The sequence below is a fragment of the Notothenia rossii genome (assembly GCF_949606895.1).
Source record: "Notothenia rossii genome assembly, chromosome: 10".
Lineage (NCBI taxonomy): Eukaryota > Metazoa > Chordata > Actinopteri > Perciformes > Nototheniidae > Notothenia > Notothenia rossii.
In genome coordinates this window covers 25536939-25560022 of record NC_136908.1, presented here as the reverse complement: position 1 = coordinate 25560022, position 23084 = coordinate 25536939, and the positions used below count along the sequence as shown (strand labels likewise).

At 39.3% G+C, this 23084-nt stretch overlaps 2 protein-coding genes and 2 long non-coding RNA genes across 16 annotated transcripts in view; 2 read left to right on the top strand and 2 right to left on the bottom strand.

The window, feature by feature from the left end:
* The window catches only part of LOC307022532 (putative C-mannosyltransferase DPY19L4), a 29610-nt gene extending 27778 nt beyond the window's left edge, over positions 1–1832 (bottom strand). Inside the window, exons 1-3 of one of the 2 annotated variants that reach the window (XM_079655352.1) lie at positions 1406–1832; positions 1104–1265; positions 41–162 (exon numbers count right to left, since the gene is read on the bottom strand). In XM_079655352.1, the coding sequence (XP_079511478.1) occupies positions 41–162; positions 1104–1265; positions 1406–1496 (375 nt within the window). In that variant the 5' untranslated portion in view covers positions 1497–1832. The remainder of the gene's footprint in view (positions 1–40; positions 163–1103; positions 1266–1405) is intronic. The other variant, XM_079655351.1, reaches the window with a different exon arrangement.
* A 537-nt stretch (positions 1833–2369) lies between these two features.
* Positions 2370–11970, bottom strand: LOC307022531 (uncharacterized protein). 3 transcript variants are annotated; one of them, XM_079655348.1, is made up of 20 exons: positions 11599–11969; positions 10596–10718; positions 9272–9397; positions 9066–9188; positions 7625–7777; positions 7057–7110; positions 6844–6960; positions 6639–6761; positions 6385–6549; positions 6090–6296; positions 5886–6005; positions 5363–5482; positions 5129–5248; positions 4923–5036; positions 4717–4821; positions 4107–4223; positions 3837–3956; positions 3587–3748; positions 3216–3359; positions 2370–3130 (listed from the first exon to the last, which is right to left on the bottom strand). In XM_079655348.1, the coding sequence occupies exons 1-20, from the start codon at positions 11648–11650 to the stop codon at positions 3072–3074; spliced, it is 2424 nt and encodes an 807-aa protein (XP_079511474.1). In that variant the 5' UTR covers positions 11651–11969; the 3' UTR covers positions 2370–3071. The 3 variants fall into 3 exon arrangements, with proteins under 3 accessions (XP_079511474.1, XP_079511476.1, XP_079511475.1); XM_079655350.1 differs by lacking the exon at positions 7625–7777 and having other exon boundaries at positions 11599–11970; XM_079655349.1 differs by lacking the exon at positions 9066–9188 and having other exon boundaries at positions 11599–11970.
* Positions 11971–12379: 409 nt separating this feature from the next.
* Positions 12380–15221, top strand: LOC307020962. Of its 8 annotated transcripts, none has more exons than XR_013803031.1 (5): positions 12380–12599; positions 12800–12906; positions 13302–13357; positions 13868–13991; positions 14169–15074. It is a non-coding gene; the product is annotated as an uncharacterized lncRNA (long non-coding RNA). The 8 variants fall into 8 exon arrangements; XR_013803032.1 differs by having other exon boundaries at positions 13440–13991; XR_013803033.1 differs by having other exon boundaries at positions 13302–13991.
* A 3482-nt stretch (positions 15222–18703) lies between these two features.
* LOC307020976 lies at positions 18704–20828 on the top strand. 3 transcript variants are annotated; one of them, XR_013803046.1, is made up of 3 exons: positions 18704–18964; positions 19475–19598; positions 19776–20828. It is a non-coding gene; the product is annotated as an uncharacterized lncRNA (long non-coding RNA). The 3 variants fall into 3 exon arrangements; XR_013803047.1 differs by having other exon boundaries at positions 18704–19598; positions 19776–20263; positions 20701–20828; XR_013803048.1 differs by having other exon boundaries at positions 18704–19598.
* The last annotated feature ends 2256 nt before the right edge of the window (positions 20829–23084 follow it).

Below are 23084 nucleotides of genomic sequence, written 5' to 3'. Positions count from 1 at the left end.
AATGCATGCAGGCAGACTCCTGAAAAACAAAGTCACCCACCTGTCTAGTGGAAAACCAGAACTTCCTGTCATGATAAGCAGACAGATACGCTGCATAAAGCATGCCACAGGCAACTGCTGCCAGACATCCGAAGACCACCCTCAACAGGCGCTGCAAAAAACCTGCAGAGCACATACCAGTGAACACACCATATATCACATCATACTTATTAGTATAATGACACGTTTTTGCCTGTATTTTCATAGAAACTCTTTTTTTCGCGATTCTCTATAAAAAATAAAAATAATTTTAATTTGTTTGACTATTTCCAGTTATTTTACAACTCTTTTTAGCTGAATTCTAGTTCAGTATTGTTCTTAAGCTTTAAATTAGATACAAAAATGTTTGTATTGTGATTAACAATAAGAAAAAATTAATTGGCACACACTTTACATGAAAAAGGTACTATAAACCTGTTGTGAGATTTCCGAGGTTAAACAAGGTAGTGAGAGCAATACAAAAAGATCAATTAGTCTAGATTCACATAAAAAAAAGTAATTTTTTAAGTTAATCAATACCTCCTACACAGAGTTATGTTAAGTTCAGTTTTTGTTTGTCTGCAGGATAACAGAAACATTAGTTGACCTATGTTCATGAAAGTTGGTGAAAGGTAGTAGCATGGGCCGATGAAGAAAACTTAACATTTTTGAAGCATATCTGAATCAAGGGTTGCATTAATGCATTCTTTTTCACTTTGCCCTTCAAGTTTTTAGTGTGTTCCAATGAAGGTGAGTGAAATTGTATGAATTGCTCGTATGATTGTTTTATCTGTCCATCAGCATTTCCTGTGCAACTCAGGATACAGACATGTGGTTTTAGAGGAAGTATAGGCCTACAAATGTTTTTTTACACAATAATATATGATTAAAGTCAGGTCTTCCTAAATGTCACAAAACATTAAGAGGTTTATGCTCATTTTGATTATATGGCTTATTGAGTACAATAAAACGTTGTATAGAAGTGACACAGCCATACAAAAAGATGATCAGAGAAGCATTGGTAGAGTGGGAAAAAAACAGTGGACTGACAGTAATATTGATCAGTTTGCAGGGCATTAATTTACCTGCAGAAGATCTCGTGGGTCTTTTAACAGGTGACTCGGGTGTTTTTGATTCTTCTTCTTTATGTTGAGCGTCCTCTTCTTTAACCTCACCCTCATCTTTCTGCTGCTTTCCGGCTCCATTTCTGCCAATGGACACCTCATCCTCCTCTGTTTTCACCGGCTCTTTAATACAAGGTCAGGTTACAACAGTTAGGTACTTTAACGACAAGCTGTGTACAAATGTAAATGTAAGTTACCCGGATGTTTTTTGAACAGGAAGCTAACCGTTTTAGCTAGCAAGGCGCAAAATTCGCCGAACTTACTTGTCGTCTGCACCTCAGGTTCATGTTGGCTCTCCCCCTCTTCTTTATCTCCATCCAAAGTGTATTTTTTCCGACATTTTAACTCAGTCATGACGAGATACAATTAATCCGAGGAGTTGTCTGTTGTGTTGAGACACCAGCATGCTAGCTAACAAGAGGTTAGCTAACCCAAGAGCCCTCAAATCAGTACTTCGCTTTGTGGTAAACTACACAGGTGACAAGCCGAAATACAAACAACCCTTTTCTGGTTCAAGTTGTCTTGTATTAAGTTGTAAATCAGCAGTTTTTGTATTGGTGATATGGACCGTTATGAGGACTGGACTGTGGGCTCTTACAGCGGAAGTCGCAGATGGCTTCTTCTTCATCATTCCGGCAGAGTAGGCTCAGATGCAGTAAGTGCATCTGTAGCATTTAGCTGCCTCCCACTGGTGCTTTGCCCCTTGTGGTCTTATTTGTAGTATTGCATAGCTCTCTTTTGATATATTCTATAGACATACTACATATCAATTTAAACCATAGATAATACAGCTTGTATGGTAACTTGTACCTCATCTTTCCCATTGCCAGTAGTGTAAAAGTACAGTTACTCAAGTACTGTACTTAAGCTCAATGAGGAAGTTTGTCCTTTACAAACATGAGTATCTCTAGTTTCTGCTCCTTTTTTATTCTACCCCACTACAATTCCAGCTAGTATTGTACTTTTACTCCACCACATTTATTTAATACCTTAAGTTATTTTGCAGATATGGATTAATGATATAAAACATACTCAGCACTTATAGGACTTTAGTTACACCTGGATTAAAATTCACAAACTACCCAGCAGTAAATAAAATAATAATAAATAGTTCCACCTTAAAAGCTATTATAAACCTATTAATGCATCAATATTTATAATGAAAACATATATATATCATTCCGAGATTGGCCAATCTGGATAATAAGTACTTTTACTTTTGGTAGAAATGTTTTAAAAACTTTATTTTTTCTTCTATACGATATAGTATACTAGATTAAACACACCAACTAATACAAAAACAATGTCCTACTATGTTTCAATTTTGGTTTGTTGAACAAGACAAATTGCTTTTGAACAGTATTTTCTTTCTTTCAATTGGCTTTGTTAACACATGGGTCGAACGTGATTTGAATATTAAAACATTGAATGAACAATATAAATAATTTTCCCACAGTAAAATCCTCTTTTGAGAAATGGTTCAACTGCAGCCCAATGTCAAAATGTTGAATTGAGTCAAAATTAAATGAACACATTTGTGATTTCAGTGTGCAAAAATCATTGATTGACTTGACAATCACAGTAAAATGTTCATATGAAAGCACAAATATCACTTACATCAATGTGTTAAAATATTCTTTAAAAACATTTAAAACCAGAAAGAACACAGTTAGTGCAAACAATATTAAAAATAGTAAAAGAAGATAAAAGACGACATCACATTTTTATCAGGAACCTGCTAAATCTGGTCCCAAAGTAAAAAGAAAAATGGGAGTAAATTTCCCAACACCTAATGTATGTACTGTATACAAAACACACATTTAAACTTAACAATACCACTGGGATTCTTTAAGGAGCTATCTCTCTGGCAGATTTCCACTTTCAACAATAAAACTATCAAAAAAACACCATAACCAGTATTCCATCTGCTTATTCTTCTTCTGGTGAGTCGATGTTCGAGATCATTTCATCATCAGGAATCTTTTTTTCTGTTTTGGAGTGTAGGAATAACGTTAGTCTTTTTTTTCAGATGTTATAGTAACATATACAATGACTTGATCATGTAATAAGTACCTGGACTGGTTTTGTGCAGGGCTCCTATGTCTCCGGCTTCTTCCAGATCACACCTCTCCACGATTATTCTCATGAGTTTGGTCACTTGTGGGTGTTTAGCGGCTTCGAATAAAGGCTCATCGTCGCAACTGTTGCTTGAAGACGCTGAAGAAAAAGAATGATACAAAAAATGTGGCTAATAACTACAAAAACCCAGATTGATCAATTAAAAAATAAAATCTTCACAATACTACATTTTCTTTAATATTTATTTTCGTGTTTTTTTTTTTTAGGAACACATTGTGTTGCCTCTAGAAATAGTCCTACACTCCTTTTGTTATGCTATGTATTTTAACTCTGTTAATATATCTTTACGAGCCAAGACTTTTTACCTGAAACATTCTTCTTTTTTGGCTTTTTGGGAGTTGTGTTCCTCTTTTTCTTTGCTGGTGAAGCTTTCGTTTGTTTGCCTCTACTTTGCCTTTTTACAAGATTAACTAAGGGTTCATAGTCCGAGCTGCCATCGGAGAGATCTGAGCTGCTGCTGGTCCACTCTGAAATATAAAACACAAATGCATGACACACAATATTAGATGCTTTACAATTCTACACATTCCTGAATATTCTTTATCCAGTGAGGACCTGCGTTCTTTTTCTTCTTTGCAGGTGAAGCCTTTGTTTTGTTTTTTGTTTGTCTGTCTGGGGTTTTCTTTTTCCCAACATTAATCAAGGGTTCATCATCTGAGCTGTTGCTTGTCGTCTCTGAAAATAATTCAAGTAAAATAAATAGAAAGCATAATAGGAATGTCCTACTATAAAAATGTTCTTAGATATTCTTCTATCCAGTGAAGACTCTTGCTGAGCAACTAAATGGTCTCCACTGTTGGTGTCGTTATATGCAGATTCTGTCACCTGTGTTGTTCTTCTTCGCAGGTGAAGCCTTTGTTTTGTTTTTTGTTTGTCTGTCTGGGGTTTTCTTTTCCCCAACATTAATCAAGGGTTCATCATCTGAGCTGTCGCCTGTCGTCTCTGAAAAAGTATTATTTTTAACGTCAGTGCAAGACAGATAATAAGAGAATGCTTCACAATACCACGTCTTCTTAAAGGGGCCCTGTTATGCACCTTTTCAGTTTGATATATGTATATTGTACTCCTACCGTGACGTGTTTACATGCTGTAACGTACAAAAATACTGTTGTGATTGGACAACTGCATGGAGATGTCCCTACCCCATCTTGTACAATGTTTTGGAGCACTAGCTAACAGAAGCGTAAGTGTTACATAGTGATGTCTTTATGTTATCGAAGGGGGTGTGGTTTGGGTAGTGGGTGGGAGAGAAACTCTCTCTGGAGGAAACAGAGGGATTTGAGCCTTTGCAGACCATTTTCATGCATTAAACCTATCGAACACACTACAGGAAAGAGGGCCTTTTAAAAAATGGTTTCTAGGGAAGGGGTTTTCATAAGGAACCACATCATCTACACTGCTGGTGTAGTGATATGCTTTTTACTTTTACTGTCACCTGTAATCCTCTTTTTATTTTTAGCAGGTGAAGCCTTCGGTTTGTTTTTTCTTCTTTTGTTTGTGCTTTTCTTTTTCCCACCATAAGAGCTGTCGCTTGCCGACTCTGAAAAATAACAATTGAAAACATAAATACCTAACACAATAGGTATGTGCTTCACGGTAAACCATTTTCTAAGATGTTGTTTAACATGGATTTTCTGTCACCTATGTTCTTCTTCTTTGCAGGTGAAGCCTTCGTTTTTTTCCTTGTTTGTATGTTTGCGGTTTTCTTTTCCCCGAAATTACTCAAGGGTTCATCATCTGAGCTGCTTGTTGACTCTGAAAAAGTATGATTGGAAACATAAAATAATAGGAATGTGTTTACCTCATTATCTCAACTGTTGGTGTTAAGATTTGCATTTTGCCGTCACCTGTGTTCGTCTCCCTTTTTGCACGTAAAGCTTTTTGTTTAATTTTTCTTTGTGTGTCTGTGGTTTTCTTTTTCGCAACATTAATTACAGGTTCATCGTCTGAGCTGTCGCTTTTTGACTCTGAAAAATAAGTAATAAAAACACATCAATCACAGACGTAAATATTTGTTGATCCAGTAAAGTATTTGCTGAGGAACCACATTATCTCCACTGTTCATTTTAATTTTCTGTCACCGGCGTTCCTCTTCTTCTTCGCAGGTGAAGCCTTCGGTTTGACTTTTGTTTGTCTGTCTGTGCTCTTCTTTTCCCCAAGATTAATCAGGGGTTTATCGTCCAGACTATCGCTTGTCGACTCTAAAAAAATATGAATCAAACATAAATGATTGACAGAAAATAGAAATCCATAATTGTTTTAATCTATTCTTTCTATATTGTAAAATACTGTAATATAAAGAATACACAATGCTTATAAAGAATTTGTATTCCTGTATTTATTTTCCTGTCTTTTCAATTTGTTGTATATCCCTTTGAATGAGATAACACAATTAGAAATCAAATTTAAAAAGTTGTAATTATTTTAATATTAATAAAAGACAAGAAAAAATGCTTTAAAATACTCACAATAACACAAAAATAAAGTTTTAATGAGTATCTGTTTTTCAAGTAAAGAGTTAGGAATCTCACTGTTGATGTTACGATAAGTGTTTTCTTTTCTTTCACTTCAACTGGCTAACACTGGCTGGGCTGGACTCTTTACCTGACACTGTCGTCTTTTTTGACTTTGTGTTCCTCTTCGGAGTTGAAGCCTTTTTGGGTTGTTTGTTCTTTTCCGAAAGATTACTCAAGGGTTCATCCTCTGAGCTTTCATCGGAGGATCCTGCCAAACAACAGCCACAGAGGTAAGGAATGGATATTAAAATGTCATCATGTTTTGATCGTGTCATGATTCCTGCTACAGTACCTCGTCTCTTTGTGGACCCTCTGCCTTGCGCTGCGGTTTTCTTCTTTGTGTTTTTCTTCACTGGTTCCTTCTTTTTGGCAACCAGATTCACCAAGGGCACATCCTCATCACCGGAGCTGCTGTCTTTAGGCGCCTTTGTCAACTTCCTCTTCATTGGTGACAGTGGTTCATCATCTGAGCTGTCACCAGAAGACTCACCGTATTTAACTACAACAAACAAAACATAAATATTTGGTGAAAGTATTACAAGTAAAGCATTTTTGATTACTTTTGACGTGCACATTTTCACTCATACCCTCTTTCCTTGCTGAGTTCCTTTTTGATCTGACGACTGGGGCCGCTTTTCTAGGAGTCCCAGATGGTGACTTTCTCTGACGATTGGGGTAACGTTTCTCGCCAACTTTCCTCAGAGGCTCATCATCACAGTCATCATCAGAGTCATCATCGTCATCCATTGATTCTGGGTGAGAAAAGAAAGTAAGTACAAAAGTTTCTTCAACAGAGAAAAGCCCTTATCTGTTGCATGTCAATGTAGAGAACATATGTTACCTTTCTTCTTAATAACAACAGATTTCTTTGGAGAGACCAAGGAAGGCTTCTTTGCAGCTTTTGAGGGCTTTTTGGCCTTTCTTATGAGAGGCTCATCATCGGAGTCATCATCTGCATTCTTATCTGAAACGTTTAGATATATCAAAAGATTTAAAGCCATACTTTACCGACTGAAATGTTGTAAGTGACATGATTATGTAACAACCTGCTTTCTTGTCACTTGTGCCATTTGATTTGAGTGACGTGTTGTCTTTTTCCTCAGCTGGAGCAGAGACTTTTTTCTTTTTGATCAAAGGTTCATCATCTGAGGGGTCATCAGAAGCTAAAACAGGGGAAGGAATACAATTATAGAATGCATCAGCTTAGCTTTGAACTGTTACAACTGTTGACAGTCAGTCTTATTTATCTTTTAACTCACCTTGTTCTTCCTTTTTTGAGTTAACGTCGTCTTCAGAGCAGGAGCTGTTATTCTCTGATCAGACATGATGAAGAAAACAGTAATAACATTTAAATTTTGGTCTGGTAAAATGATTTACAAGTTCAACAATATATTTGGACGCAACAAAATTCCTTTTTTTCTAGTATACATATCCTGATTTAAGTACGTATTTTCCACTACTTAAAGCCAACTCTACAATTAACTCAGAAACGTGTGTCTAGTTAACGAGACTGAAAACAAGGCATATCCCCAAAACAGTCATAACAAAATATTTCCTTAACTAGGTAACTTAAGTAAACATTGTCATAAAACAGTAGCCTATAAATAGGTTAGTGACCACTCCTGCAATCAAAAATATGTAGTGAAAGTACTTGAGTTTGGTTAGCAAAGCACATGTAAATATGTTGCTTATAGATGACTACTGATCAATGCACAAGTCAAGTTTAAACTGTTTGTATTATACTTCAAAATATGTTTGTAAAGGGGGGAAAAAGTATTGAGATATAGAGTAGTAAAGTTTCTAAATACTAGAAGTTTGAACTCCTACCCTTTTTCCTTGCTGCGTTCCTTTGTGATCTGACTGAGGCCGCTTTTCTAGGAGTCCCAGATAGTGACTTTCTCTCACGTTTGGGGTAATGTTTCTTGCCAGGTTTACTCAGAGGCTCATAATCCGAATCATGATCATCGTTATCCAGGGATTCTGTGTAAATAATGGAAGTTACAATCACGCGTCTGCTACAGAGAACAGCACCTTTCTGTCGCATGTCAATGTAGAGAACACACACTGACTGGCCACTTTATTAGGTTCATCTGTTCAACTGCTTGTTAATACAAATATCTAATCAGCCAATCACATGGCAGCAACTCAATGCATTTAAGCATATACACATGGTCAAGACAACCTGGTGAAGTTCAAACAGAGCATCAGAAAGGGGAAGAAAGGTGATTTAAGTGACTTTGAACATGGCAGGGGTGTTGTGCCAAGCGGCTGGTCTGAGTATTTCAGAAACTGCTGATCTACTGGGATTATCACGCACAACCATCTCAAGGGTTTACAGAAAATGGTCCGAAAAGGGAAAATATCCAGTGAGCGGCAGTTCTCTGGGCAAAAATGCCTTGTTGATGCCAGACTGAGGTCAGAGGAGAATGGCCAGACTGGTTAAAGATGATAGAAAGGCAACAGTAACTAAAATAACCACTCGTTACAACCAAGGTATGCAGGGGACCATCTCTGAACGCACAACATGTGGAACCCTGAAGCAGAGGGGCTACAGCAGCAGAAGACCACACAGGTTGCCACTCCTGTCAGCTACGCACAGGAAACTGAGGCTACAATTTGCACAGGCTGAACAAAATTGGGCAATAGAAGATTGGAAAAATGTTGCCTTGCCTGATGAGTCTCGATTTCTACTGCGACATTAGGACCACAGGGTCAGAGTTTGGTGTAAACAACATGAAAGTATGGATCCATCCTGGCTTCTATCAATGGTTCAGGCTGGTGGTGGAGGTGTAATGGTGAGAGGGATATCTTCTTGGCATACTTTGGGCCCCTTGGGCATGGTTAAAAACGCCACAGCCTACCTGAGTATTTTTGCTGACCATGTCCATCCCTTTATGACCAGTGTAACCATCTTCCAGCAGGATAACGTGCCATGTCACAAAGCTCAAATCATCTCCAACTGGTTTCTTGAACATGACAATGAGTTTACTGTCACTAAAATGGCCTCCACAGTCAGCAAATCTCAATCATATAGAGCACCTTTGGGATTTGGTGGAACGAGAGATTTGCATCATGGATGTGCAGCCGACCAATCAGCAGCAACTGCGTGATTGCTATCATGTCAATATGGACCAAAATCTCTGAGGAATGTTTCCAGCACCTTGTTGAGTCTATGCCACAAAGAATTAAGGTGAAGCTGAAGGCAAAAGGGGTCCAACCCGGTACTAGCAAGGTGTGCCTAATAAAGTGGCTTGTGAGTGTATGTTACCTTTCTTCTTCAAATCAACTGATTTTTTTGGAGAGATCGAGGAAGTCTTCTTTGCAGCTTTTGAGGGCTTTTTGGCCTTTTTTATGAGAGGCTCATCGTCCGAATCATCATCTGTGTTCATATCTGAAACGTTTAGATATATCAAAAGATTTAAAGCCATACTTTATATAGCTGAAATGTTGTAAGTGACATGATTATGTAACAACCTGCTTTCTTGTCACTTGTGCCATTTGATTTGAGTGACGTGTTGTCTTTTTCCTCCACTTCCTCAGCTGGAGCAGAGACTTTTTTCTTTTTGATCAAAGGTTCATCATCTGAAGGGTCATCAGAAGCTAAAACAGGGGAAGACAGTAGAGGTTTCTCAATACTCTAATTTCCCCTCCTCGACTCCTCGGTCCTCCGGTAGTGACCCGGAAATGGATTTCAGCTCGCCATGTTGAAGGACATCTCATTTCTCTAAATGCACATCGAGGACCGAGCATCGAGGAGGCTCTCTGGAGCAGCTCTAATCGAGGAGACACTGATGGGTCCTCCACGGATGCATTTCCGGGAACGGTGGAGGCGTGACGCACGGCCGGACTGATCTCAGCAAATGACAGCTCTGCATGCATCCCCCGGATATTATTTTAGTAATTGCTTTCATCGCGACGCGATGTTTACAGTGTGAACAGCTGTTAGGTCCGTGCAGAAAGCAGAGCAGTGTGTATAATATATAACACTCAGTATAACAGGCCTAAATGACTCTCTGTATTTGTATGCTGTAGTTTAGTAGATATCTACAAACAAAGAGTCGATATTTTTCTAAGAGCATTTAGTGCTTCACATAATAAAATACACAACGGCTGTAGCCTGATTATGCTTTAGGAGCAGTAGGTGTGTGTGGTACAGTGTGTAGGTGTGTGTGTTGTACAGTGCGTAGATGCGGCGGACAGACGGGTCTCAGTTGGTTTGGTGTCCTATGCTTACTTCTAATACTTGTACAAGTACATAAAAATATTGGCCAAAATAAAACTTTTGGCCCATAATTGCAATTCCTCATATAAGCGACCAGAGAGGGGGGGGGGGGGGGAGATATATAGCCAGTCTCTGATTGTGTTACGTTATGAGTGCTCTCATACTTGTTTGATTCTGAAATTGTGTGTGTATATGTCCGCATCTGTAGCCTGTTATTGTCTCATTATACCGCACTGTCAATGAATTAAAAGTAAATATATAAACGTCATGAACACATCTGTCCATCAGACAGAGTGCTGCTGTGCCTCCTGTCATCATTAATGGACGTCTCTTTAAAATGACCGCTCAGAGGAGAGGAGTTCTCATTTCTCTAACCGCCTGCTGCTTCCCCTCCTCTCTCCTCGGTTCCCCTCCTCAGTCCTCCGCTCGCATCTCCTGTGGGTGGGACTAAGTCTCGAGGATAGGAGTCGAGGAGGGGAAATTAGAGTATTGAGAAACCTCTATTAACATACAACGTGTATTACCTTAGCTTTTAACCATCACAAATTGTTGTCTGTTTTATTGTTTTGAACTCACCACGTGTGTCCTGTTTTGACTTAGTGCTCGAGCTGTGTGTGTTTTCATGTGACTGCTTCTCCTCAATGTCTGGCTTGGCCTGGAGCTTTGAGAGAGTAACGTCATCTTCAGAGCAGGTGCTCCCTGATCAGAGACACAATGGGATGAATAACAATAATAACATTTCAAATATGGTCTATTAAAATGATCATAAAGGTTTAACAAAACATTTCTACCAAATGCATTATCTGATTTAAGAAAGTATTTTCCAGATATTGGAAGTGACTAAACATTTGACTCAGAAATGTATTTAAAGTTTAACACTCTTTAACAGATACTTTGAGACTAAAAAGAAGGCATGTCCACAATTGAGTAATACAAAATGTGTATTTCTTCGACATATAAGTAAAAGTTGTATTAGAACAGTTAAAAACACTTTGGGGACAAGTTCTGAAATCAAAAGTACCATAACATTTTACTGAGGTACAGTGCTTAAACAACTCCCTGCCACAACTTTTTAACAGTAGTACCACTAGTATAGACCACTACAAGTACAATTTAATACAAGTTTACAAGTATACAAGTTAATCTACGAACACATTGCTCACATTTCCTTTGTTTCTATATTAAAGTTACAGCATAAGGATGATTGTTTGTCGCCTGTAGTTACAGAGTTTATTTTTAAGTAATAGTAGATTCAACAGTTTAAAATAATTGAGAAATAAAAGTAACGTTACTATAACATTTTACCCATCTACAGTAGACCGTTTTAACTACTTTCAACACTGTTAATCCTATCAAACTCTCTTAAATACTATCCTGGTAAATAACGTCATTGTATTGGTCAGTTTGAAACTCTACCATCTTCACTGTTAAAATACACAGTAGTAAAAGCAGTTGTGGTAGTGTTTTACTTCAATACTGTAAGCTAATTTTAGCTTTTAGCTGCAACGCAGTCCAATACATCGTTTGGATATGAATTAGCGTTAAATAAACAAAACAAACAAATAGTAAGGCTAACAACCTGGAGGGTCTTGGGCCACTTGACTCGGAACGTCCGCCGTGTTGCAGTCCATGGTGTTGCTCAGTACGAGTTAATCAATACTCTGGATCCGAAACGCGCCAATCTGCTTGAACTGCAATGCAGCTGTTAGCCTCTGAGTTAGCTAAATGTTTGTTGTGATTGTTGTCACCGGCAGTTACGTGTACTGGTGCTGGTCCGCGATACTTAAACGACAGTCCCTGTGCCACAGAGTGTCATCAAACACGCTTTAAAATCTAGTTTCTCCAGTCCTTATTAATGTCATATTTTCAGGGTTTTTTTTTCTCTTTCTTCCGTGTCGTTGTCACTACCCGATCTACCGCCCTGACCTATCTGCAGTGCGCATGTGCGAGATGGTCCGCCATATTGGACAACTCCGTACGGCAACCCAAGTAGGACATTTGACACAGTGGCTTTTGGCAAAGCACAAAAAGAAAACTAACTTCTGTTAAACAGCTATATGTCATACATTTTTGCATACATCCACAGTAAATATTTATTCATTATGATAGCTGTCCAACATTAGTTAAATTCATTTCTCACTTATTCTGACAATGTACTTAACCCCAAATAAAAGAACCCAATAAAAAGGGTTGTTAAATAATAGTGAAGTCACGTTGTAATAACAATAACTCATCTCTCGAGAGTTTTCTTTTTGTGCTTTGCCAAAAGCCACTTTGTCAAGTGTCCTACTTGGGTTGCCGTACGGAGTTGTCCAAAATGGGGGACCATCTCGCACATGCGCACTGCAGATAGGTCAGGGCGGCAGATCGGGGCTGCAGTTGAATAGTCCAAAAATTAGCTCCTAAGTTCTAACCCTATATCGTCTATTCCTTGACCTCTGAGTGAAACGTCACAGGTTTAAGGGATAGTGGATAGGAGAATTCAAAAGGATTTAGGAGAAGAGACTGTGGTACTTTAGAGCAGTGGTTCTCAAATGGGGGTACGTGGACCCCTAGGGGTACGTTGGAGTACTGCAGGGGGTACGTAAGATTTATTTTATGTTAGTGAAAAAAAATGAATGCTGTAAAAATTATCGCGTTAGCGGCGGTCATTAATTTTTGTATTAATTGCGTTAAAATATTTAGCGCATTTAACGCATGTGCAGAATGGCCCGCCCCAGCGTCGTATAGACTGAGAGTTACGTCATCTCTGTTCACTCCAATGGACCACTTTTTTACAGCAATGGCGGACCGTGGAGCCTCTCAATCGTTCCCCGGAAGTTAGCGCCAAGGCTAGCAGAGCTGTAGAGTTGCAGCATAATAGACCGTTCGTGACGGACTTTTAAAGGTAAGACGAAGTTTAAAGATTTATATTGCGGATATTATCAGTACATCTGATTCAAATTAACATGTGTATTAAAGGATGTCAGTTGATTATCCCTAAATTAGTAGATTTAGGGAACGTTTACAGATAATAGATAAAGCTAGGATACCGGATCAAGTTAGCAACACACGTTGAACAGCCTTTTAATTGTAAATTCCGTTCTCTTAATGTCATTTCGTCCAACGTTGTTGAATTAGAGAAGAGGGGCTTCTAAACGGGATTGTATGCGGGGGTGGAGGGAGTTAAATATTAGATAAATATAACTTTGGTGCGTGTAAGAGTGAGTGTTTTTAGCAGAGCCATATTGTGTCCTTGTGATTATGTTGATTGTTACCTGTCTGTATAATGTTGCAGCTCAGCTGATTTTGGATTGATGGCAAAGGGAGAGGGACTTAAGTGAGAGTGAAAACACAAGGTAAGTTTAATACTACTGTTTTATATAAGTAAGCATACTAAACATGTATTCTATCACTGTATTATATAAGTAATCTTGTTAGTAACCTACTGTATGGCAAGTGAAGGGGCAGTGATGTTACAGGTGGAGGAGCAAAACTGCAAGACTGCAAACTCACAAGACAGAGAAATCAAAGTTTGTTCTCCAGAGAAGAGGTTGATTTCACTTCATTTATTTCATATTTTCTAAAGATGTGGAAATGGCAACAAAAAAAAACTTGAGAGCTGTAACCAAGACAACTGTAACAACATGAGTAGAGAGCCACCAAGGTTTTTCAAGTCCCTCTCTTACTCCATTTTGCCAACCCAAACTTCCAGGTACATGACGGGACACCTTGCTTGTTTTTGTTGGTTGCGCTCCTCTGGCTGGGTGCTGGCAGGTGGAGGGCAGTGATGTTGGCAGGTGGAGGGGCAGTGATGTTAGCTGTTACACACCAGGCTCAAACTTAACACATTGCATCCTTCTTTGCAGTGTCCTTATTCCTGGAAGGGGAATCTGCTATTCCTGCAGAGTTTTGTAACCCGTTGGTCCGCACGCAAAGCGAATTTTTAAAGCCTTCTTAATTGTCTCATTGCTCCATTTCATCCCCTTTGTGGTGAGTCTGCCTAATGCCTTAAGTTGGTCTTTTGAAAACGTTCTTATATTTGTTGTCCCTAATGTTCATTGTTTTCTTGAGAGCTGCATTTTCCTTCCTGATTTTTCTTAGTGCAGCCTTTGCTTTTTTGGTGATTCCTTCTTGGCTCTTTCATTTTCTCTTTCATTTTTTTAATAGATCTGTTTGACTGGCTGCTGGTTCCCTCGTATGCTGACTGGCTGCTGGTTCCCTTGTATGCTGACTGGTTGCTGGTTCCCTTGTATGCTGACTGGCTGCTGGTTCCCTCGTATGCTGACTGGCTGCTGGTTCCCTCGTATGCTGACTGGCTGCTGGCACCCTCCCTGTCTCTCCTCACTAGCCATGTCCTCTCTTTCTTCACCCTCACTTTCCTTTCTCTCAGTCTCCTCATCCCTTCTTCCCTCAATCTTTGAGACTAATGTAAGTAGAAGACATGGCACTGTAGATTTTCGAACATTTAAAATATTATACCACTTAAAAATAAGAAATATGACTTTTGTTACTAAGAGTTCATACTTATTATACCTGTGTCACCTTTCACACTATAGCTGTGATCATGAGCTATGGGCTTTGTAGATACAGGTCCCGGGGTGAATCGTGGTGCAGGGGCCCTTCTCTTTTTGACCACAGGGCGATGCACAAAGATGGTGGGTATAGCCTCTGATCTCAGCCTAGTCTTGTCCTTTTTTGTCTTGACAAACTGGTCTGCATCAAAATGTGCCTGCGGAGCGACTTGAGGTTACTTCACACACAGAACAACTCAGTTTTGTCTGCCCACATACATCTTCCATAGTGATTGAATACACAGTATTAGGAAACACTTTATACTTACTGGACATGTTATACTCATTACATACTGTATATAAAATATGACCAAGAATGTGAGAAAACTTTATAGAAATTCCTATCACATCTATTATTGATGCCATTTGTCATACTTTGTTAAACTCACAAATAATAAAGTTCCATAACTTCAGTTGGGAACAAAGACCACACCTTATCTCCCCAAGGCAATTTCCCATCCAATAAGTGTGCTATATAGGTGTGTATAACCCTTTTTCCTGTCTGTTACTCCCTTTTTCAGCACAAGAACCAGAGGGGGATTCAATGGAGCCTGAATACCTGCACTGAGACCCTTATCCTGAGTCTCAACTCTCAGTGTTTTTCAAGCCTTTCCCTGTTTTTTTTGTATTAAACAAAACATTAAGCTTTCCCAATGGTTTGGTTTTCGTTTTGTGAAAAAGTGCAATTTGAGCATCAATTTGAGCATCCCCAGGCAGCACAGCAAACCATGGTGGCGACTAGGAGGCAGCACAGCAAACCAGGACAACACGGAGGAAAAGGCACAGACAAACTGCATGATATGCTATTCAATGTTTATTGAATTCCATGTATTTGCAATGGATGTTCCTAAAACAACACATTTAACATCATCATCATGCTGCTGCTGCTGCTGCTAGTCCTTTGATAGTCACCTGTCGGTCTCCTGTCTTTTCTGAAAGCCATAAAGAGGACATTAGTCATTTAGATAACTTGTGTCCTCAATTACCATGGGATTACTGAAACTACCATGAATTTAGGAAAATGGTAGAAATTAATCTAATCTGAATTTTGAAGCATTCCTTTAGATCCCCTCCCTCTAAATATATCAATAAACATTAGAAAGTGATGCTCCTGACTACCATGCAAGTTTAAGAAGATAATATTGGTTTTAAAGAATTCAAAGCTATAAACAGCAACAGGCTCTTTAACCAAGGCACTGTTAGCCTAACATGTAAACTAGTTGTTCACACTAATCCTAATATTATCACTTAATATTAGCAAATTCTATTTTATTTTTTAAAACATATTGATGTAAATACATACACATATCGATTTGTTGTATAAATATTGCAAATCAAAACCTTTATTCACTAATAATTACCAAAAATCGTAGTTCTATCTCCTGTTATCAATGCACTCACATTGCCCGCAATGAACTTCCGGGGAACGATCCTCGTCTGCATGAACCACGTGACGATAACCGTTTTTCGACTTCTGCTGTCGTAACTCTTCTATCTATATGGCGCTGGCCCGCTCCATACATCCCACCAGTGGCAGCGCCAGGGTATGGCTTAGCCCCACCATGAAAAATGATGTTAAAGTAAGCTAAATAAAGTCCGCCAACTCGCGCCGAGAATTGCACAGACAGCAGTTAGTAAGATTGATTTCAGTAGCCACACATACTGAAGACCAGAAACGGTTTTGAAAACTTTCGTCACGTAGTGATCGTCTTCTCAATAGAACATCTTTGATAATGTCTTCTGGCCAATCAGAATAAAGATAACGGCGTGGTGTTGTTGCAGGAAGTCCCGACGGAGAATACTTTTGCTGTAGTACAGGGGCATAAATGGTACGCAGGTACGCATGCGCGGCAACAATCTGAAATGCGTACCGTCACTTGTGTCACAAAGCGCTTTTACGTACCGACGTACTTGTGAAGCTTTTCCAGAAGGCGGATAGATCACTGGACGACAGAGCCGGTCTCCGTGTGCACAGACAGGGCTGCTGTTAAGGTCGGTCTGTACAACGGAATTGTGCCAAAACTACGCCAACCGGCTGCGGAGGGAGACTCCCCCCCCCTTCACTGGAGAACTGCGCTAAAACAGCTGATCACAACGTACTCCACTAGCCCCTAATTTTTAATTGTTTGACAGCCCTAAAAAAATATATCCCAATTTTACGAAAAGTAACGAAGTTTGAGCATTGTGGGTTTTATATGAACAGAGTTACACATATTTCAAAACACGAAGTGGAATAACTGCAGTTGCCTCCCTGTCAATGAGAATGACAAAGATCCTCAGTGAAGCACAATCCCATGTTTCTCACTAAATTGTAAGTACAACTTATTAAAAAGATCAGTTCAATGCAACTAATGTCGTCTTAGTGTTATTGCATGATGTTAAAATTGGTTTGCCAGGAATTTAGTGATGGATTGTAAACATTTGCAAGTGTTTCTCAGTTACAAGGTTGTTGTTTTAATAAATCCGACACTGATGGTGCAGCGCTGTACTGTACCTCTTTTTAGGCTTTTTGTCCCTAACAAATTGTTTTTGCGCTGATCAGGGGGTACTTGGCTGAATTTCTTTTCAAAGGGGGTACATTGTTGAAAAAAAGTTTGAGAATCACTGCTTTAAAGAATCCGACTGCACTTTCACTATCCGACGTGTTCCCACTGCTTAAGCTAGTACATGTCCAGGTCCGTCTGAAGTTTGCTAGAGAGTATTTAGATGATCCAGAAGAGGATTGGGAGAATGTCCTATGGTCAGATGAAACCAAAATATAACTTTTTGGTAAAAACTCAACTAGACGTGTTTGGAGGAGAAAGAATGCTGAGTTGCATCTAAAGAACACCATACCTACTGTGAAACATGGGGGTGGAAACATCATGCTTTGGGGCTGTTTTTCTGCAAAGGGACCAGGACGACTGATCCGTGTAAAGCAGGGGTGCCCACACTTTTTTGGCTGGTGAGCTACTTTTGAAATGACCAGCTAACCGAGGTCTACCAACCAGAAATAAAAACCCAAATTGCAAGGGTTGCTGAATAACACGTTTTATTTTTACATGGGATAACTACAATAGGGCTGCAACAAACGACTAATTTGATTATCGATTAATCTATAGATTAATGAAATGATTAATCGACTATTCGGACTACTACTGTGTGCCTTGCACAATTTCTCAAACGCTCTTATTTAGCCATCAACTTTTAGATTTAGTTTGAGGTTGTTTTAGGCATGTGGAAACTAACAATGAAGACAATAAAGATGAATACTTGATTCAAAAATACATATATTATTAAATTAACTTAACAAATTGTGAACAAAATTAACATTGCTTTTTATTTGAATTAAATAAATAATATTTCACATCAAAAGAAACAACAATGTTTTAACAAATCTTATTAATTAATCTGATGACAGAACTGGAAACAGAATAGCTGAAACTTTAACAAAATAAATAACTCGGTTACCTCTAATCATTAATCCATGTTTGTATAATGTAGTTAACTCCGTGTGTTGCTGCTAGCAGGGGCGGAGCTTCCTACAGGCAATATAGGCGGTTGCCTAGAGCGCCACCCAGAGGGGGGCGCCAAAAATTGCAACAAAAAAAAAAGATTTTTTTTTTTTTTTTTTTTTTTTTGCTTGGCGCAGTTTTGGCGCCCCCCCTCTATATCTGCAACCATTATTCTTACATTAAAAAAAAATTCTAACATAAGGGAAAATGAGCCAAAAATCTAAAACGGTCGGTCGGAGAGCCTCGGCTTTAGGTGTTCACAGTCAGAACATGCTAGAGCGCTGTGCATTGATGGGTATCGGTCAAGTGTTTATCAAATTGAGCGTTGAGGAAAGAAAGACTAACGTTAGAGAACTATGAAGAGGCAAAAGCCATCTGGGGCGCAGTATAAAAACAGAAGAAAAGAAGAAGAAGAGAAACGTGCCAAGGTGAAAGGTATGCAATTTTGATTGTATTGTCAACATTAGCGAATGGATCATGTAATCTTGCTAGTTAGCTAAGCCAACGTTAGCTAGCCAGCGTTTGTTATTGCCATTCAGTCGAAACTGTCATAAGGCTATTTTCTTTGTGTCATGAAATAGAAATATTAGTAATAAAAACAATGTTAGTTTTGGTGTAGCGAGCTAGCCAGTGTAAATTCCGTTCTCTTAATGTCATTTCGTCCAACGTTGTTGAATTAGAGAAGAGGGGCTTCTAAACGGGATTGTATGCGGGGGTGGAGGGAGTTAAATATTAGATAAATATAACTTTGGTGCGTGTAAGAGTGAGTGTTTTTAGCAGAGCCATATTGTGTCCTTGTGATTATGTTGATTGTTACCTGTCTGTATAATGTTGCAGCTCAGCTGATTTTGGATTGATGGCAAAGGGAGAGGGACTTAAGTGAGAGTGAAAACACAAGGTAAGTTTAATACTACTGTTTTATATAAGTAAGCATACTAAACATGTATTCTATCACTGTATTATATAAGTAATCTTGTTAGTAACCTACTGTATGGCAAGTGAAGGGGCAGTGATGTTACAGGTGGAGGAGCAAAACTGCAAGACTGCAAACTCACAAGACAGAGAAATCAAAGTTTGTTCTCCAGAGAAGAGGTTGATTTCACTTCATTTATTTCATATTTTCTAAAGATGTGGAAATGGCAACAAAAAAAAACTTGAGAGCTGTAACCAAGACAACTGTAACAACATGAGTAGAGAGCCACCAAGGTTTTTCAAGTCCCTCTCTTACTCCATTTTGCCAACCCAAACTTCCAGGTACATGACGGGACACCTTGCTTGTTTTTGTTGGTTGCGCTCCTCTGGCTGGGTGCTGGCAGGTGGAGGGCAGTGATGTTGGCAGGTGGAGGGGCAGTGATGTTAGCTGTTACACACCAGGCTCAAACTTAACACATTGCATCCTTCTTTGCAGTGTCCTTATTCCTGGAAGGGGAATCTGCTATTCCTGCAGAGTTTTGTAACCCGTTGGTCCGCACGCAAAGCGAATTTTTAAAGCCTTCTTAATTGTCTCATTGCTCCATTTCATCCCCTTTGTGGTGAGTCTGCCTAATGCCTTAAGTTGGTCTTTTGAAAACGTTCTTATATTTGTTGTCCCTAATGTTCATTGTTTTCTTGAGAGCTGCATTTTCCTTCCTGATTTTTCTTAGTGCAGCCTTTGCTTTTTTGGTGATTCCTTCTTGGCTCTTTCATTTTCTCTTTCATTTTTTTAATAGATCTGTTTGACTGGCTGCTGGTTCCCTCGTATGCTGACTGGCTGCTGGTTCCCTTGTATGCTGACTGGTTGCTGGTTCCCTTGTATGCTGACTGGCTGCTGGTTCCCTCGTATGCTGACTGGCTGCTGGTTCCCTCGTATGCTGACTGGCTGCTGGCACCCTCCCTGTCTCTCCTCACTAGCCATGTCCTCTCTTTCTTCACCCTCACTTTCCTTTCTCTCAGTCTCCTCATCCCTTCTTCCCTCAATCTTTGAGACTAATGTAAGTAGAAGACATGGCACTGTAGATTTTCGAACATTTAAAATATTATACCACTTAAAAATAAGAAATATGACTTTTGTTACTAAGAGTTCATACTTATTATACCTGTGTCACCTTTCACACTATAGCTGTGATCATGAGCTATGGGCTTTGTAGATACAGGTCCCGGGGTGAATCGTGGTGCAGGGGCCCTTCTCTTTTTGACCACAGGGCGATGCACAAAGATGGTGGGTATAGCCTCTGATCTCAGCCTAGTCTTGTCCTTTTTTGTCTTGACAAACTGGTCTGCATCAAAATGTGCCTGCGGAGCGACTTGAGGTTACTTCACACACAGAACAACTCAGTTTTGTCTGCCCACATACATCTTCCATAGTGATTGAATACACAGTATTAGGAAACACTTTATACTTACTGGACATGTTATACTCATTACATACTGTATATAAAATATGACCAAGAATGTGAGAAAACTTTATAGAAATTCCTATCACATCTATTATTGATGCCATTTGTCATACTTTGTTAAACTCACAAATAATAAAGTTCCATAACTTCAGTTGGGAACAAAGACCACACCTTATCTCCCCAAGGCAATTTCCCATCCAATAGGTGTGCTATATAGGTGTGTATAACCCTTTTTCCTGTCTGTTACTCCCTTTTTCAGCACAAGAACCAGAGGGGGATTCAATGGAGCCTGAATACCTGCACTGAGACCCTTATCCTGAGTCTCAACTCTCAGTGTTTTTCAAGCCTTTCCCTGTTTTTTTTGTATTAAACAAAACATTAAGCTTTCCCAATGGTTTGGTTTTCGTTTTGTGAAAAAGTGCAATTTGAGCATCAATTTGAGCATCCCCAGGCAGCACAGCAAACCATGGTGGCGACTAGGAGGCAGCACAGCAAACCAGGACAACACGGAGGAAAAGGCACAGACAAACTGCATGATATGCTATTCAATGTTTATTGAATTCCATGTATTTGCAATGGATGTTCCTAAAACAACACATTTAACATCATCATCATGCTGCTGCTGCTGCTGCTAGTCCTTTGATAGTCACCTGTCGGTCTCCTGTCTTTTCTGAAAGCCATAAAGAGGACATTAGTCATTTAGATAACTTGTGTCCTCAATTACCATGGGATTACTGAAACTACCATGAATTTAGGAAAATGGTAGAAATTAATCTAATCTGAATTTTGAAGCATTCCTTTAGATCCCCTCCCTCTAAATATATCAATAAACATTAGAAAGTGATGCTCCTGACTACCATGCAAGTTTAAGAAGATAATATTGGTTTTAAAGAATTCAAAGCTATAAACAGCAACAGGCTCTTTAACCAAGGCACTGTTAGCCTAACATGTAAACTAGTTGTTCACACTAATCCTAATATTATCACTTAATATTAGCAAATTCTATTTTATTTTTTAAAACATATTGATGTAAATACATACACATATCGATTTGTTGTATAAATATTGCAAATCAAAACCTTTATTCACTAATAATTACCAAAAATCGTAGTTCTATCTCCTGTTATCAATGCACTCACATTGCCCGCAATGAACTTCCGGGGAACGATCCTCGTCTGCATGAACCACGTGACGATAACCGTTTTTCGACTTCTGCTGTCGTAACTCTTCTATCTATATGGCGCTGGCCCGCTCCATACATCCCACCAGTGGCAGCGCCAGGGTATGGCTTAGCCCCACCATGAAAAATGATGTTAAAGTAAGCTAAATAAAGTCCGCCAACTCGCGCCGAGAATTGCACAGACAGCAGTTAGTAAGATTGATTTCAGTAGCCACACATACTGAAGACCAGAAACGGTTTTGAAAACTTTCGTCACGTAGTGATCGTCTTCTCAATAGAACATCTTTGATAATGTCTTCTGGCCAATCAGAATAAAGATAACGGCGTGGTGTTGTTGCAGGAAGTCCCGACGGAGAATACTTTTGCTGTAGTACAGGGGCATAAATGGTACGCAGGTACGCATGCGCGGCAACAATCTGAAATGCGTACCGTCACTTGTGTCACAAAGCGCTTTTACGTACCGACGTACTTGTGAAGCTTTTCCAGAAGGCGGATAGATCACTGGACGACAGAGCCGGTCTCCGTGTGCACAGACAGGGCTGCTGTTAAGGTCGGTCTGTACAACGGAATTGTGCCAAAACTACGCCAACCGGCTGCGGAGGGAGATTCCCCCCCCCTTCACTGGAGAACTGCGCTAAAACAGCTGATCACAACGTACTCCACTAGCCCCTAATTTTTAATTGTTTGACAGCCCTAAAAAAATATATCCCAATTTTACGAAAAGTAACGAAGTTTGAGCATTGTGGGTTTTATATGAACAGAGTTACACATATTTCAAAACACGAAGTGGAATAACTGCAGTTGCCTCCCTGTCAATGAGAATGACAAAGATCCTCAGTGAAGCACAATCCCATGTTTCTCACTAAATTGTAAGTACAACTTATTAAAAAGATCAGTTCAATGCAACTAATGTCGTCTTAGTGTTATTGCATGATGTTAAAATTGGTTTGCCAGGAATTTAGTGATGGATTGTAAACATTTGCAAGTGTTTCTCAGTTACAAGGTTGTTGTTTTAATAAATCCGACACTGATGGTGCAGCGCTGTACTGTACCTCTTTTTAGGCTTTTTGTCCCTAACAAATTGTTTTTGCGCTGATCAGGGGGTACTTGGCTGAATTTCTTTTCAAAGGGGGTACATTGTTGAAAAAAAGTTTGAGAATCACTGCTTTAAAGAATCCGACTGCACTTTCACTATCCGACGTGTTCCCACTGCTTAAGCTAGTACATGTCCAGGTCCGTCTGAAGTTTGCTAGAGAGTATTTAGATGATCCAGAAGAGGATTGGGAGAATGTCCTATGGTCAGATGAAACCAAAATATAACTTTTTGGTAAAAACTCAACTAGACGTGTTTGGAGGAGAAAGAATGCTGAGTTGCATCTAAAGAACACCATACCTACTGTGAAACATGGGGGTGGAAACATCATGCTTTGGGGCTGTTTTTCTGCAAAGGGACCAGGACGACT